This window comes from Clavelina lepadiformis, chromosome 4 (genome assembly GCF_947623445.1).
Source record: "Clavelina lepadiformis chromosome 4, kaClaLepa1.1, whole genome shotgun sequence".
In the NCBI taxonomy this organism is placed as follows: Eukaryota; Metazoa; Chordata; class Ascidiacea; order Aplousobranchia; family Clavelinidae; genus Clavelina; species Clavelina lepadiformis.
In genome coordinates, this window is record NC_135243.1 from 7,396,455 (window position 1) to 7,412,428 (window position 15,974).

General features: G+C 35.3%; 1 protein-coding gene across 2 annotated transcripts; it reads right to left on the reverse strand.

Moving 5' to 3' along the window:
* Positions 1–5,543: 5,543 nt before the first annotated feature.
* LOC143451814 (cytochrome P450 2C30-like) lies at positions 5,544–13,567 on the reverse strand. 2 transcript variants are annotated; one of them, XM_076952557.1, is made up of 9 exons: positions 13,300–13,567; positions 10,719–10,864; positions 10,172–10,274; positions 9,985–10,094; positions 7,873–7,994; positions 7,420–7,535; positions 7,018–7,162; positions 6,736–6,899; positions 5,544–6,485 (listed from the first exon to the last, which is right to left on the reverse strand). In XM_076952557.1, exons 1-9 carry the CDS (start codon positions 13,546–13,548, stop codon positions 6,171–6,173), a joined length of 1,470 nt encoding a protein of 489 aa, XP_076808672.1. In that variant the 5' UTR covers positions 13,549–13,567; the 3' UTR covers positions 5,544–6,170. The 2 variants fall into 2 exon arrangements, with proteins under 2 accessions (XP_076808672.1, XP_076808671.1); XM_076952556.1 differs by lacking the exon at positions 13,300–13,567 and adding an exon at positions 11,185–11,544.
* Between the last annotated feature and the right edge of the window lie 2,407 nt (positions 13,568–15,974).

The window sequence follows — 15,974 nt, forward strand, 5'->3', positions numbered from 1 at the left end:
ATGAACTATTATTTTGATGATTTAAAACATTTTTGAAACATCTCCACTTGTGAGAGGAAATTTGTATAAAAGGACTTGAGGTCAGACAAATTTGGGAATCCGTCGTCATCGTGAACAAACTTTCGTTTTCCTAACGTCATTGAACAAGCAGAGATGTTATCGAGTGATATACACCCATCAGAAGAATTTGGCATTGAACCCGGCATTGAAAAGTCGGGAATTTCTATGGAAGAACATTGGGCCGTCTTGTATACGGGTGCTGCAAGATGTCCAGAAATATCGGAGTTGTTGACCGTCTTGGTTGGCAAATAAATTACTGGAGAACTTTTCATGGTAAGTCCTTAAAATAAAATAGAAGTGTTCAGTGTTTTAAAAAGATTTAAGAAACAATTATTTCCAATTTCAGAAATATACCTCTGTATATTATACATATATTATCACTGGCCTTTGTGAAGTCATAGGAATCGTTACAAACGTTAGAGTTACAAACGTAAGAGAAGATAGAAAAAAGCGCGAATCTAACGGTCTGATAAGGTGGAATTTTCTTACACCAGAACGTTCCTAACCTGGGAAGATATATGACAGGATCTGACCAATTACAAGGAGCTGCTTTATAGGCAAGGCTATATAATGCTTTATAGACCTACTGGTTGCGTGTAGCTAGTTCTACTGTTCTAGACCTAGTTTGATTAATTTTTGTTTCATCCCAACTTGTAAGATATAAGGTATACGGGCAAGCCAGATAAGAATATTTGCAAAATGCTCGGGGATGTTAGATCCGTGCACAAGGCTGCTTTGTTTAATGCTTTTTTTTGTTGTGCAGGAGATTTTACTCTCGAAAACCGCAATGATTCCAATGTGGCCGGTAGGTAGGACACCATACATGTGTTGGATTTGAATACAGTACTGGTACTAGGCCTAGGCCTACAGTATCACAATTATTACATTATTACCATAATAATAATTACTATTGTGGCACCCTCGTACACAAAAGATTTATCTAGTGTGCATATCAAACTTATACCATCATGTCAAACTTTATCATTAAGATTTATATAAGCAAAAAAAATTGAATCTTCAGTGCACACCGTCACAACAAAACTTGTGTCTTTGCATCATCGTTGGTTGAAAGCTGTCATGCATTTCAGCCAAGAATATTTTAAACCTTGCGTGTTTTCGGAAAACATCAGTTTGCGCTGTAGCCCATTGTAGTGGGCCTATAGCCAGCCAGAATAGGCATATCTTTTGGTTATACATCAAACAGAGAACATGAGCCTACATGATAAGAGAGATAGTTTATTTTCACAATTCAAAGTAAACTAAAATTTATCATAATATAATTTTAGCATAATTGATTGGTGTGCTGGGGCAGCGAATAGACCTCACAGTCATATGACAGTTGCCCCAGACTCTATTGCAAAAAACAATTGAAGCGGATAGAAAACTGAAACACAATTAATTAAAATAATACTATAAAACAAAAAAGACACACTACAGCACTAACAGTTGATTAAAATAATTTTTTAACCAAATAAAAAATCAACAATAATAGGATGCAAATATTATGATGCGAAAGAAATTAATCACCATACATTTATTACCTTATTCACAATTATCCAAAAACACTTACCTTGCACAAGACCACTTCTTAATTGATATGAGAAATATCTATGAGACTAATTTTTTTTCATATTGTTTGGTATTTTAATCCAAAATTTAGGTCCTCAAAATGTTAACTTTTTTTACTTTTTACTGTTTTGGTTCGGGGCAAGAATAAGTTGTCCTGTGATGACCTAGTATTGTATTTGTGTACTTTTTGGATTTCGCTGAAATAGTCATTAAATATTTGGGGAAGAACATTTGTGTAATAGTTATGCATAAATTTGCCTGTCTGTAATTGATAGATTTGAGATACATTTAGAATATCGTTTGCGCTATAAAGTGTAGTTAGTTTGGTATATTTGTTAATAATGATAAGTAATCTTACTAGTTTATTGTGAATTATATTTAATGGTTTTAAAACACTATTTGATGCTGATCCCCAAGCCAATTTACCATATTTTAAAGCACTATAAACTAGACTACGGTTTAGTATATCATCATCAAAACCTTTTTATTGGTAAATTGTCGAATTTTGTACAAGACACCACTTAGCACCGATAACTTCTATTTCGAATAAAAAACAAAATTTAAAACATTATAGGCCTGTGTATGTAATTGTTTTCTGGCTATAAGAGTTTGTTTGTATTTATGAAATTGTGGTGCATAAAGTAATTGTGCTAGATTGTCTCACTGCTTAGATTTTTATAGTCTAAACTGTTAATCTTGGAAATTTTGTGTGGAAGATTAACCAACAACAGTTGTCTGTGCTTTTTAAGGCCATGGTTTAAAAAATTCACACTTGAAAAACTCAATTTTGTGTGGTCCTAATTTACTAATTTACTCTTGTTCCTGAAGTAAAATATTTCCCTTTATAACCTCAAAATTTGTTTTATTAGTCCGTTTTTAGAACATAATTGCATAAAATTGAGTATAAAGACGAGGTGTTGAAGATTTTTAGCACAGTATGATTCGTGTTATACAGCCGAAGTTGCATATCTTATAATAGATAATTGCGTAAATTAGACAAAATTTTTGGTCCGGATGGTTTCCTATCATTTTTATTGCATTTAACTTCTTGCCTAAAAATTGCTCATTTTTTTTATTTTTTTGCGACAGCTTTTTTCAACACATGTTGCTGAATTTTCGTAAGTGAATGTAATTATAGCGATCTAATTTCTTGATTGCTGCCAGCGCTTCTATTGGAGATGGGACAGCAGGTCGTACGTCTTATACAGAAATATCTTCATCATCATCTTCTTCTCCATCTTCATCAACTGTTAACTCAAAATGCTGCTCTCCGTGATTGTTTCGCGAGTAATGAGTCCTTCATCGCTTGTATAATAATTGAAAAAACCATACCTTTCTGGAATTAAACCCACCGCTTGAAGTCTTTTCTATATCCCTACAATTTCTCTATTGCTGATTTCTTGTTCGTCTAGGACCTAAGTTGTCTTCAGGTTGGATGAAGTTGACTTTTTTAAAAAAGTTTTTTATAGTTGCTTCCGAGACAGAATTCCAGGCATTGTTCACAAGCCTCATTCCTTCTAAAACATCGATTTTGAAGTTCCTTTTTCTCTTCAAATGGCAATAAATGCATTTGTGCTAGGTTTTTGCGATAATATACAAACCTAAACCGTTATACGATAACGTCATTAAGTCGAAAGTGGTATTGCGTCCCAGAGTGAAAAGAATAGCTACAACTGTCACTATAATTGAACAAAATGCTCTGGGATTCAAAAAAGGTTTCGATTATAGACGAACTATCAATATAGCCGAAGTCGATATAGGTAAACTTGAAAGTACGTAAAAGATAGGAATTTCGCCGGTACCAACGAAAAAGTGTAGATATATGCAAACTGTCAATGTAGCCAAAGTCGATATAGCCGAATACTACTGCAAATGCAACCAATCTCTTTGTTATTTCTTTCCAATCTTTATTGAAATTTTTTTCTGGGAATGAAAGTTACTTTCTGATCTAGCTGTTGTGTCACAAGCTCATACGAGTTGATTGACGTATGAGAATACACAAAAGATGCATAATATTCTATTACACATTTACATCTTTCTAGTTCACTTGTAATTTTTTTGAATTTAAGACATTTAGGCTGTTTAAGAAGGAGAGAAAATTAAAAAGGTAAACTTTAGAATAGATATCAAAAGCACACAAGGATTAAAAACAGATTGCTTTATGTACTAGAAATTCAAGGAATCAAATCGTTTTTGATCTTTAAAATAGGTATGACGGAATACACAACATACGGTAACGTAATAATAAAATATGTTATTTATAATAATAATAAAATATAGCTTATTTACCTAAACATGACGTTGTAGCAAGCATCTCATCATCTGGAAACAAAGAAGTTGACTCAGGTTCTGATCTGAACTCAGAGGTCTTGGGTTCCATGTCAAAGCCAAAAAGCACTTTTAGCGGCCAGATTTTCCAGGTGTACCGACACTTAATCACGCGACACTTAATCACGCGACGCTTAATCACCGACACATAATCACTAGGACACTTAATCACGCGACACATAATCACTAGGACATTTAATCACGCGACACATAATCACTAGGACATTTAATCACGCGACTTGGATACTTAATCACGCGACATTTAATCACGCGACACATAATCACTTGGATGTCGGAAAAGCGTGAGGAAAATTCAGTAATTCAAGCTCGTGTGCATCTCTCTGTGGGAATGGCGATGTGGATTGCTTTTAAGGTTGGCCTAAAGCCAAAGGCTATTAGTCTTTCTTTTAGAACTCCCCGACAATTGTCTTTGACTCCGTTGCGCCGGCTTTCTCTATAATGTTTCTTTAAATCAACACCAGCTTCATAAAGTCTAATTGTTATATTGTCCGAAGTAAGTTGTATCACAATAGAAACATTTTCATCATCTTTTCACATTTAAACAAAACTATAACTCCAATTCAGTAATGAACAGTCCAGAAGGTAAAACTGATATTATGTGTAGAGACAAGAAGGGGAGATTTTAACCAAACCTTAGTTTTTATACAAACACATTAGCCAATCAGGAAATAACATGTCATTTTGCATTGCTACGTATAACCTATGTAATATCTAACATTATTCTATTGTCACAACGTGCACAAATGCAACGTGCAACGTTTCTGCAAGGAATTGCTGGTACTCAACCTTCTATTCCAATACGGTACAAGGCACTGAAACTGCGCGTGCAAAACACAGTTGACCGTTATCTGTCAAGCGAGATTTTAGTCTATCTTCGTGCAGTTGCTTACATTTCCCATGCATAACATTGCTGTAAATTGTAAATGTAAATAAACATTGTAAATGTGTGATTAAATGTCGCGTGATTAAATGTCCTAGTGATTATGTGTCGCGTGATCAAATGTCCTAGTGATTATGTGTCGCGTGATTAAGTGTCGCGTGATTAAATGTCCTAGTGATTATGTGTCGGTGATTAAGCGTCGCGTGATTAAGTGTCGCGTGATTAAGTGTCACCAAACCGATTTTCCATAATCGAAAAAACTTGCTTTGCCCAGGAGTCAGTTTGTTATTCATGCAACAAAACGGAGCATTTTTCACGCGTATGCCACTCTCAATATTAAAACTCCACTCACAAGAAACCTTCTGGAATGTCACATTCGGCTGCACTCTCTCCCTTATTGTGCACAATCTCTGCCGAATGCCCTGGGGGCTTAATAAAATCAAGTATTACAGTTAAAGTAAACAACCGGAATTTGACAGCATTGATTGATTCTGGAAGTACAGAGAGCTACATTAACCCTTCTGTTTGCAGGGAGCTCAAGTTAAAAATTTATCTTTCTAGTCATCACGTCCAAAAGTCATCGACTGCCGTGAAAGTCAAATCGTTTGGATTCTGTTTGGCAGATATTTGCTGAGAAGATCACGATTACCCATCAGTAAGACTGAACGTTCTTGAGAAACTGTACTTGTTGATTTAACTTGGTTATATTTATTCCTCATTGTTTATATATGTGATAAAAAGTAACATTGAATCGAGACAGCAAAAAGCATCTTCTCGACTGGGTTATAGTAGAATTATTATATTGGGTGTAACCCATTGCAATATATAAATGCGCTAGTTAGTACAGGAAAACACATCATAAAGAAAAAAACACAAAAGCGATACGAAATGCAAGCTACAAATATTCGATAGGAAATTGTTTGCTTTACATTGTTACATTACATTGTTTACAACAATTTACAACAGTTACATTGTTTGCAGGCTGTTAGGGAAATGGGATATTTCAGGTTCTGGATTACTTGTATCTTGCGAGTAATGTAAACATAATTATTGAGGTCACGTCACATAATTTTACGTAATATTTGTTTCGCTGTCGAAAGCAATTTATTATACTTTTATACTTCATATATTTATTGCAGGGCTGGAGGTAACACCTTAAACAGTGAACACATAGAAGTTAGATATTGATGACAGCAGAGTGCGTTTTGCTTAATGAAGATACCTGTGTGCCATCTCGTCGTGCAACAAAAAGATTAACCCAGCAGGTATTTTAATTACAGTAAGTGTTACCCGAAAATGACAATTCAACAAACTAAATTTCTTGAAAAATAAGTTTGTAAGAATAAGGAACAAAAGTTGGGCCATTGATGCCATCATTTAAAACAGGGATTTTTGACTCAGGATCAGGCAAAATCTCGAATCTCTGAATCATCGAGACAAGGAAGATGAATACCTCCATTCGAGCGAGGTGCTCACCCATACAACGACGTGCACCAACCGAAAAAGGAATGACGTGCTCAGACTTGATGAAGTTACCTTTCTCATCAATAAAACGCTCAGGTTTGAATTTCTCAGGCTCGTCAAAGTATTTAGGATCATTTTGAACCGCCCATATGTTGGGTGTCACCTAAAAATAAAACAAACGATAATTTGATTAAAAAAATACAACAAATAAATCTGTAATGGTTAGTAATGTATCATAACAGAAATAAATTTCTATTTTGCATTACATCAGAGAATTAAAAGCCCCATTTAAAGTCATCAAATGTTATCTTTGTTTGTGTTACTGATACTAACCTACTTGATATACGACAAAACATGCTCACAACTGAAGCAAAGACGTAATTTATTAACTTTCCCCCAAAATTATTTTATACCGTAGTGCCTTTAGGTATAATGTATCCGTTAATTTCGGCATCCTGGTTTGTTTTGTGCTGAAAGCCTAATGGAGCAGATGTTAAGAATCTCAGGTTTTCTTCGATAAAAGCGTTTGTGTATGGCATGTCATCTTTGTGGGACATTTTGACGGATCCCGATTGGCCTAGAAAAAGAAAGAAACGTACAGACTGCAGGTAAAAAACCTTCAAAGAAACAACTTTCATTGTATTGTTGAGATAACAATGTAACTGTACAGCACATCGTGCGTTTTATCAACTTACCAACAATTTCTCGAATTTCTTCTCGTAGTTTCGTTTGAATCTCAGGATAATGAAGCAAACAAATCAAGGACCAGTTTAAAGTGTTTGTTGTTGTTTCTATTCCGCCCTCAAAGATATCTCTTATGTACATATGAAGCTGCTCGATCTATAAAAGATTTACAAACAATAATAGTTCGTTTGAAAAAGTACGTCCAAACTTTGTATACAAGTGCAATGCAATTAACCATTGACAACAAATGCGATAAATTAATCTAAATTCTCGTTACGCCTACTTTAACTAGCTATGGTCTTTGCCAAGGAAACAAGCACAAAGTTATAAACATGTACATTGATATTGCAACTGAAACTGATATCACATAATAAAACTTTTTTCTCTTGGTTAGCAAGCAGATTTGAATTTACATGAAAATTCTTATCGCTTCCTTCTTTCATGTTCTTTAAAAAAGCATCGATAAAATCTCTTGGATGTTCTTTGTCGAACGTTTCCTCATGCTCAGCGATCACTCTGTTAAGTATCTCTGTAAACAATTACCCAAGTATAGTAACTTGAGATCTTGCATTATCATGGGAACGCGTAAATGTATAGATGGAACAGGATAAACTCATTACATAATTAATAGATAACTTTGTAAAAGTAAATACTGTTTACATAGAGACAATATATTTTGGTAACTAAACTTTTCGGTTAGTTTAGGGATAGATATTTTCCGCAAGACAAGTAATTGATCAAATTGCGTTAGTAATGTGCAATTAAAGTTGTTTGTAATACTTTGACATTACGTATAAACAGATACCCATTAATTTTTCAATGATATTTTAGATAAGATAATTCAATACAATCAATTTTTCCTGTACCTGCATAATCTTCAAACAGCTTCTTCAGTTTTTTATAGGATTGTGAAAACGGATAGATGTACATTAATTTGGGTGCAAAGATAAATAGCTGAAGTGAGAAATTGTCAAAGGAACTGTGGAATCTGTTGAAAAGTATTTCTAAAATTCGTTAATCAAAGTGGTCGTCCAGCAAAAACTAAACTCAGCGACTCACACTAAGAGCTTCTTCACTTCTCGTACCAAATTGTAAAGCTTAGAATCTAAATCTTAAACGTTTTTGTAGATTTTAGCCAATTGTGCGTTACGGATCCCATTAAAGTTTACATGCAAATTGTGGTTTGGATTATTTCGTTCATTTCCTCTCTGACTTTATACACAGTTCTCACTAGTAGCGTGAACTTTGGCAGGGTGACTGTATAGTCGAGCTAGCTGCATGAATTCGTTTTCAGAGATCTTCCTCGTAGTCAGACTATTAACCTTTCCTCAAATATGCTTGTGCGGTCGACACCAGTCTAGGAGTTGAAATATGTCGATTACTGCCGTTATTTCGTTCCATTATAATTAAAACATATATATATACCTACATGTATGTGTCGACTATGGTTCCACTAATCGACCGCAAATTTTGACGTATCATTTACTGTATGTTATGACGTTGTAATTTACTGTTTTTTATTTTTAAGAAAACAACGCAAAGTAGGTTGTTTGAGCACCAATTATAATAAACAAACAAAGTATTGACGCTTCCGTGCACGTCAAAATTTGCGTCTTTGCAGGCACGATATCTCGTCGAAAACTGCCGTACTTTTCAGTCGGGGTTACATCTATCTATTAGAAGAATTATTATGATGATGTCAATTTGTATTGAGCTCAATACTTGTTGTTTCGCAACGAACGTAAAAACGTGAACTTGGTAGTCCGACTACTTTCAGCATGACTTCTAGGGAGATTATATAGTTCATGCTAACTCTAGTCGTACTACCTACCACTAGAACGACTTATTTAACCACTGGGGCCGTATGCACAGTTCTCACTAGTAACACAAAACAGTGGTCATGCCAGCGGTCGGTAGTCCGAGTAGAGTTAGCATGAACCATATTGTCTCATTACTCCGCATGGAAATATCATACTAGAAGTCACGCTAAAAATAGTCTGACTACCTAGTGTAGTAATACATCATAATTCATAACGCCATCTCTGAAGTTAAGTTAGCATATGGTTGTTAACATCATTAGGCTTACACTTTGATAGCTGCATAATCCCGACCAAAAACTTTAGGGTGCACCGAATCAGGTGTTTGGATTCGGTTCCAAGCCGAAACTTGTGAAAACAAACCGAATTTTTACGACCGAAACAAGGAATATAGTATTGCAAGTATTCCTATTGACAGAGTGCCTGTCATATAACGTTGCTTATACGCCTAAGCCAGGAAATGCAACTGCGACAGTTGATCTAAGGTATACGTAGTTGTAACTTGCAACAACAAGGTGCTTTAATTTAGAGTAAAATTTCCAGTTTCGTGCTTCAAACACCAGACCAGCTGTCCGTAATCACATCATCATAGTTTTTCTGCAATGCAGAAATATCTAAGCAAGTTTTTACAATTATTTTAAATAACCTATTCAGTAACAAACTTTCTAGCCGTGGTTACGGTTAATGTCACATTGCATGGGCTAACTACATAATGGCAGCTATTGCGGTGTAGTTTAATCCTAAACTGGTCTCGACCGCACTAGAATATTTCTACAAAATTTCATAGAGTCTAGTTCGTCTATATATAGTATATAACTACCTAAGCTCATGCTACTAGCGAGAACTGTTCATTAGACCCCTGAATACGGATTCCATGTTACTGGCTCGTGCTTGAATACATGAATTTTTTCATTAGCAAACCCAAGCTACTAGTGAAAACTGTGCGTACGATCTCTGATAATCACGCTTGTGAAACTAATCTGGCAGGTTTAATGAAATTTTGTGCCATGATTTTTGTAAAATCTTATTACAGCTACTTGGAATGCAAAAATACAGTTTTTTAATGTAAAGAGTGCTGGTTATGTGAAGAATGGAGAAGCGCTTCGTTAATCGATATTTACAATATATTTAAGCAACTGATCAAAATGAAGGATCACTTACACGTCAGAAAATAACCTCACCAATGTGCATAATGTATCATCATCATATTCATATCTTTTTCCCATAAAAACACTGCAAAGTACATTGCAGGATGACTTGGGCAATATGCTCTAAAATAAGAACATATGAATAAAAGCGACATCCCAGCAACATTTTATCACAGGCAGATCTGTAAGTATAAGCTAACCAGTATATCGAATGCTTTTCCATCAGTGGCTCGCAAACTTTCCAACAGAAATGGCACTTCATCGTTAACACAACTATCCACACCCTTTCTTTCAAGTCCGATCCTTATACAAAAGATGCATAATAATCTACTACGCATTTAAATCTTTCTTGTTTACTTGTGATTTTGTTTTAATTTAGGCTGTATTAGAAAGAAAAAAAAAATCAAAAAGGTAAACTTTTGGATAGATATCAAAAGCACACAAGAATTAAAAACAGATTGCTTTATGTACTAGAAATCCAAGGAATCAAATCGTTTTTGATCTTTAAAATAGGTATGACGGAATACACAACGTACGGTAACGTAATAATAAAATATTTTATAAGCAAACTGAATTTTGTATTTTGGGCTCCATCCTAACATTTATTGCAAACTGTCTGAGGACTGCATTGATGAAAATTTACAGCAAAAAAACTGTTAAAAATTATAAACGTAGGCCTAAGTAAAGTATTTTGCAATTTGCAACAATCTTGGCAATGTGTAATCAGAAGTATGCTCAGTTGCTCACCCACGAATGATCTTCTGGCCAAATTTCCTTTGTGATTTCCACAATGGCCCATAATCTAAAAATGACAAACCTTTTCCATGGATAAGTGTTTGCAAGGCTTCAAAGAAAGGCCTTCCTGAAAACTTGTTGGACTGCTTGACTAAGCACTACAAAAGCAATTGTAAAAGTATTACGTAAACTTTAAGGGGAACAAAGTGTTTTGAGTTACCTATAACAATTTTCAAAAAAGACACGGCAAAAAATGTAGTACAGTAATAACCTATTATTCAGTGGTTTTGGAACTATAACTATTTTATGACTTTATTTAAGCGACAATTATAAGTATCGCCGCATTACTCATATACGGCGATACTTATATACGGCTTATCAATACTTTATTGATAACGATTACAATATCGACCCAAATCACTAAATATTTGTTTTTATATATAAATAGTTTTTAATATAATTAACGATTTGTACGTACTTGATTAATCGATTCGAAATCGTTTAATACTATCCACTCTTCTCTCCCCAGCACGCGCATTGAAAAGACTGGTCCATACTTTTTTTTCCATTCATTACATTGTCTTTCAGGCCATTTTCCAAAAAGTGGAATGACTCCCAAAAACGGGATTCCCCTTGGACCCGGTGGGAAATTTTTTGGACGGCGATACCAGTAATAAACTCCCACAAAAGTCACAAGAAATAAGGCAGCAAACGTAAAGTCAAACATTCTATGTAGCCTAACTGTTGTTTTAGGCTACAACAAAAGCGTAGCAAATTATTATGACGGTCTTGTAGAAATTACGCATTTCGGTATACACACTCGAACAAACTTAAAAGTAAAAGACTCATGTTACTGTGAACATAAATGTTGGTTTAATGCCCGTATTGTTTTTCGTTACAATGTTTATTAACTAAGGCATGAAATGGATTATAGGAGCCATACCTCTGGTTCATTAGTCCCGGAGGGTTAGGACTTATGAGCCAAAAAGTGATAATCAAAAATTGTAAAAAGTGCCAACTTAGAATTCATAAAAACCTACGATAACTTGAACATAGATAGGATTTTAGATGACGTTTCAAACTATATTAACATTTCCAAAATTTAAATAAGGAATAAATTATTATAACGTTTCAAAAAACTCCGGCCTATTGGTTCCACCTCCTACAAATCTCATGGTAATAGCCTACATTAAGCCAAAAAAATATTATGTACTCAATTACACGCCTAGACAAAGGTCTGAATGAAGTTTTGACATAAAACGATGAAACAAAAATGAAAAAAAGACATTATTCTCACTAACAATGGCTTGTCACGAAAATTACTCACTAGTTGTTCATAATTTGCTCGTGTAGTACATTTTAGTGAAGCAAATTCGACAAATTAAATCTACCTTGTTGTTTTGCTCAGTCGTCTGCCTTTAACAGCAGACCATTTGAGGCACTGAATTAATTTTACGGTTATAAACTAAAAAGTAAACATACGGATAAAAGAAAGTATAAGATAGAACAGGAAATTATTGAAAGAAGCTTGAGGAACTGGAACGCAGGATACAGGAAGTTATTTGCTTGGTTCACGTTAGGCCAATGCTTAATTTATATATTGCAGGAATGTATTGATCACGACTGCACTAAACATAAACAATGGGCCTATTGTAGTGAATCTTTATGTAATTGTATTTGTAGAAAATATGTACTGTAGTGTCTTGGCGGTGGACCTCGGGCACACTGATTGCACGTAGAGCGCACCTTATTACTTGTGTGGGTTTTTTAGGTTATCTCGACCTTACTGTCCGGTTACAGTAGGCACAACTTTGTTCTTTTGAAGTTGCACATATTTTGTTATTTGTTTATTATTGTTATAGGTTATCTCCGTTATAAGTTTAATTAAAGTATTGTGTTATGATACACTTCAATTAGACAAACTTATTTTGTATGACAAATTATGTCAACTGCGTTAAACGAGATTTTGAAACCGTTAAGGTTTGATGCAGATCCTAAACTTATCGAATGCGGCAAAGCAACTGAAGCACTGGCTGAGGGTTTCCGTAAGTTTTCTGGAAATTTGCAACAAAGTCACATCTGTTCAAAAGTGACTTCTCCGAATAAACTGATTACCTTTATCGCTTACATTTGTTCGGAGGCCAACGAGTATGTTGAGTATTACAATTTTCAAAAAAGTCTCGACAAAACATGTAGCAATTATTCCGTGGTTTTGGAACTATAACTATTTCATGCCCTTATTTAAGCGACAATTATAAGTATCGCCACAGTACTGATATACGGCGATACTTTACGGCTTATAAATACTTTATTGATAACGATTGCAGTATCGATCCAAATCACTAAACAATTGTTTTCTGTCTTGGTTTTATGCTGTTCGGTCTGCTTATGAGTTGATTATTATCAGTTGCGAAGGCCTATAACATGAAAATTAATCGAGTTATATGAACGCTGTAAAATTGAAAAGTGATAGCGTTCCAAACAAGCCTGACAAATTCGAAATTCCTTTTCATCATTCTCTAACATGACAAAGTCTAATCAAAGCTCTTGCCTAAAGTCCTAAACATGCAATATAATTACGATTTGTACGTACTTCATTAATAGATTCGAAATCGTTTAATACTATCCACTTTTGTCTCCCCAGCGCGCGAACTGAAAAGATTGGTCCATACTTCTTTTTCCATTCATTACATTGTCTTTCAGGCCATTTTCCAAAAAGTGGAATGACTCCCAAAAACGGGATTCCCCTTGGACCCGGTGGGAATTTGTTTGGACGGCGATACCAGTAATAAACTCCCACAAAAGTCACAACAAATAAGGCAGCAATCGTAAAGTCAAACATTCTATGTAGCCTAACTGTTGTTTTAGGCTACAACAAAAGCGTAGCAAATTATTATGACGGTCTTGTAGAAATTACACATTTAGTTATACACACTCGAACAAACTTAACAGAAAAAGACTCATGTTACTCATGTGAACTTAGATGTTTGTTTAATGCCCGTATTGCTTTTCATTACAATGTTTATTAACTAAGGTATGAAATGGATTATAGGAGCCATACCTCTGGTTCATGGGCCCCGGAGAGTTATGACTTATGAGCCAAAATATTTATAATTAAAAATTGTAAAAAATTCCAAATTAGAATTCATAAAAACCTACGATAACTTGAACATAGATAGGATTTTAGATGACGTTTCAAACTATATTAACATTTCCAAAATTTAAATAAGGAATAAATAATTATAACGTTTCAAAAACTCCGGCTTATTGGTACCATCCCCCTACAAATCTCATGGTAATATATTAAGCCAAAAAAGTTATGCACTCAATTACACGCTTAGAAAAAAGTCTGAATGAATTTTTGACATAAAACGATGAAATAAAAATGAAAAAAAGACATTGTTCTCACTAACAATGGTTTGTCACGAAAATTACTCACTAGCTGTTCATAATTTGCTCGTGTAGTACATTTTAGTGAAGCAAACTCGACAAATTAAATCTACCTTGTTGTTTTGCACAGTCGTCAGCAGCTTTTAACAACAGACCATTTGAGGCACTGAATTAATTTTGCGGTTATAAACTAAAAAGTAAACATATGGATAAACGTGAAGCGCGTGTGTAAGATACTGCTGTCCAACAGGAAATTGTTCAAAAAAACTGGAATGCAGGAAACAGGAAGTTACTTGCTTGGGCCACTGTAGGCCTATGCTTAATTTATATATTGCAGGAATATATGGATCACGACTGCACTAAACATAAACAATGGGCCTATTGTAGTGAATCTTTATGTAATTGTATTTGTAGAAAATATGTACTGTAGTGTCTTGGCGGTGGACCTCGGGCACACTGATTGCACGTAGAGCGCACCTTATTACTTGTGTGGGTTTTTTAGGTTATCTCGACCTTACTGTCCGGTTACAGTAGGCACAACTTTGTTCTTTTGAAGTTGCACATATTTTGTTATATTTTTATTATTATTATAGGTTATCTCCGTTATAACTTATAAGTTTGATTGTTCCTTGATCGATGTCGCTGGTGAAGAATATAGAAAGGAACTTGTCGTTGATGTCTTCATAAACGGTATGTCATCGCACCACGCACGTCAACGCTTGTTAGAAAACAATGAATTGACCGTAGAAGCTTCTTCCAATATTGCAAACTCGCTTAGAAAATGAATCAGGAACACTTTGCAGCATATTTACTTAAACATGACGTTGTAGCAAGCATCTCATGATCTGGAAACAAAGAAGGTTATTCAGGTTCTGATCAGAACTCAGAGGTCTTGGGTTCCATGTCAAAGACACAAAGCACTTTTAGCGGCCAGGCTTTTCCATAATCGAAAACGTTGCTTTGCCCGGGAGTCAGTTTGTTATTCATGCAACAAAACGGAGCATTTTTCACGTGTATGCCACTCTAAATATTAAAACTCCACTCACAAGACACCTTCTGGAATGTCAAATTCGACTGCACTCTCTCCCTTGTTATGCACAATCTCTGCCGCATGCCCTGGTGGCTGGCAAATCCTTCTGTTTGCAAGGAGCTCAAGTTAAAAATTTATCTTTACAGTCACCACGTCCAAACGGCATCGTCTGCCGTGAAAGTCAAATTGTTTGGATTCTGTTTGGCAGATTCTTCAGTAAGATTGGACGTTCTTGAGAAGTTACTCTGTGACTTGATACTTGACTTGGACTTTCAAAGTCAACACAGACGTTTGATCATTGAGTTTGATGGGGAACTTTCAGAGCTTGTGGTGTCTAATCAGCCCAGCTGTGCGCTAACAGCAGCCGATATTGAGAAGGCATCGTTATTCGTAAACCTTCTCCCAGATGTTAAGCCTATTGCCGCGAAGTTTCGCCGGTTTAGTCAGGAAGATGTCAAGAAGTGAATGTGCGTAGATTATTCGCAAACCATAAATGGTTACACCGAATTAGACGCCTTTCCCTTGCCTCGTATAGAAGACATGGTCAATGAACTGGCAAGTTACAAGGTGTTTTCGACGCTTCATTTACGCAGCGCGTTTCACCAAATTGCAAGCAAAGAATCAGAACGCAGGTACACAGGTATACACAGGTTTTGGAGCCAACGGCAAACTTTATGAATTTAATCGAAGTCCGTTCGGCGTGAAAAATGGAGTAGCTGCTTTTCAAAGTCTCAGCTCGCAGAAGATGCACATTTAAAGGACACGTTTCCATATCTAGACAGCGTCACTGTTGCGGGGCGTAGCAAAGAAGAAAATGACGCAAATGTGAAGGCCGTTTGGAGACTATC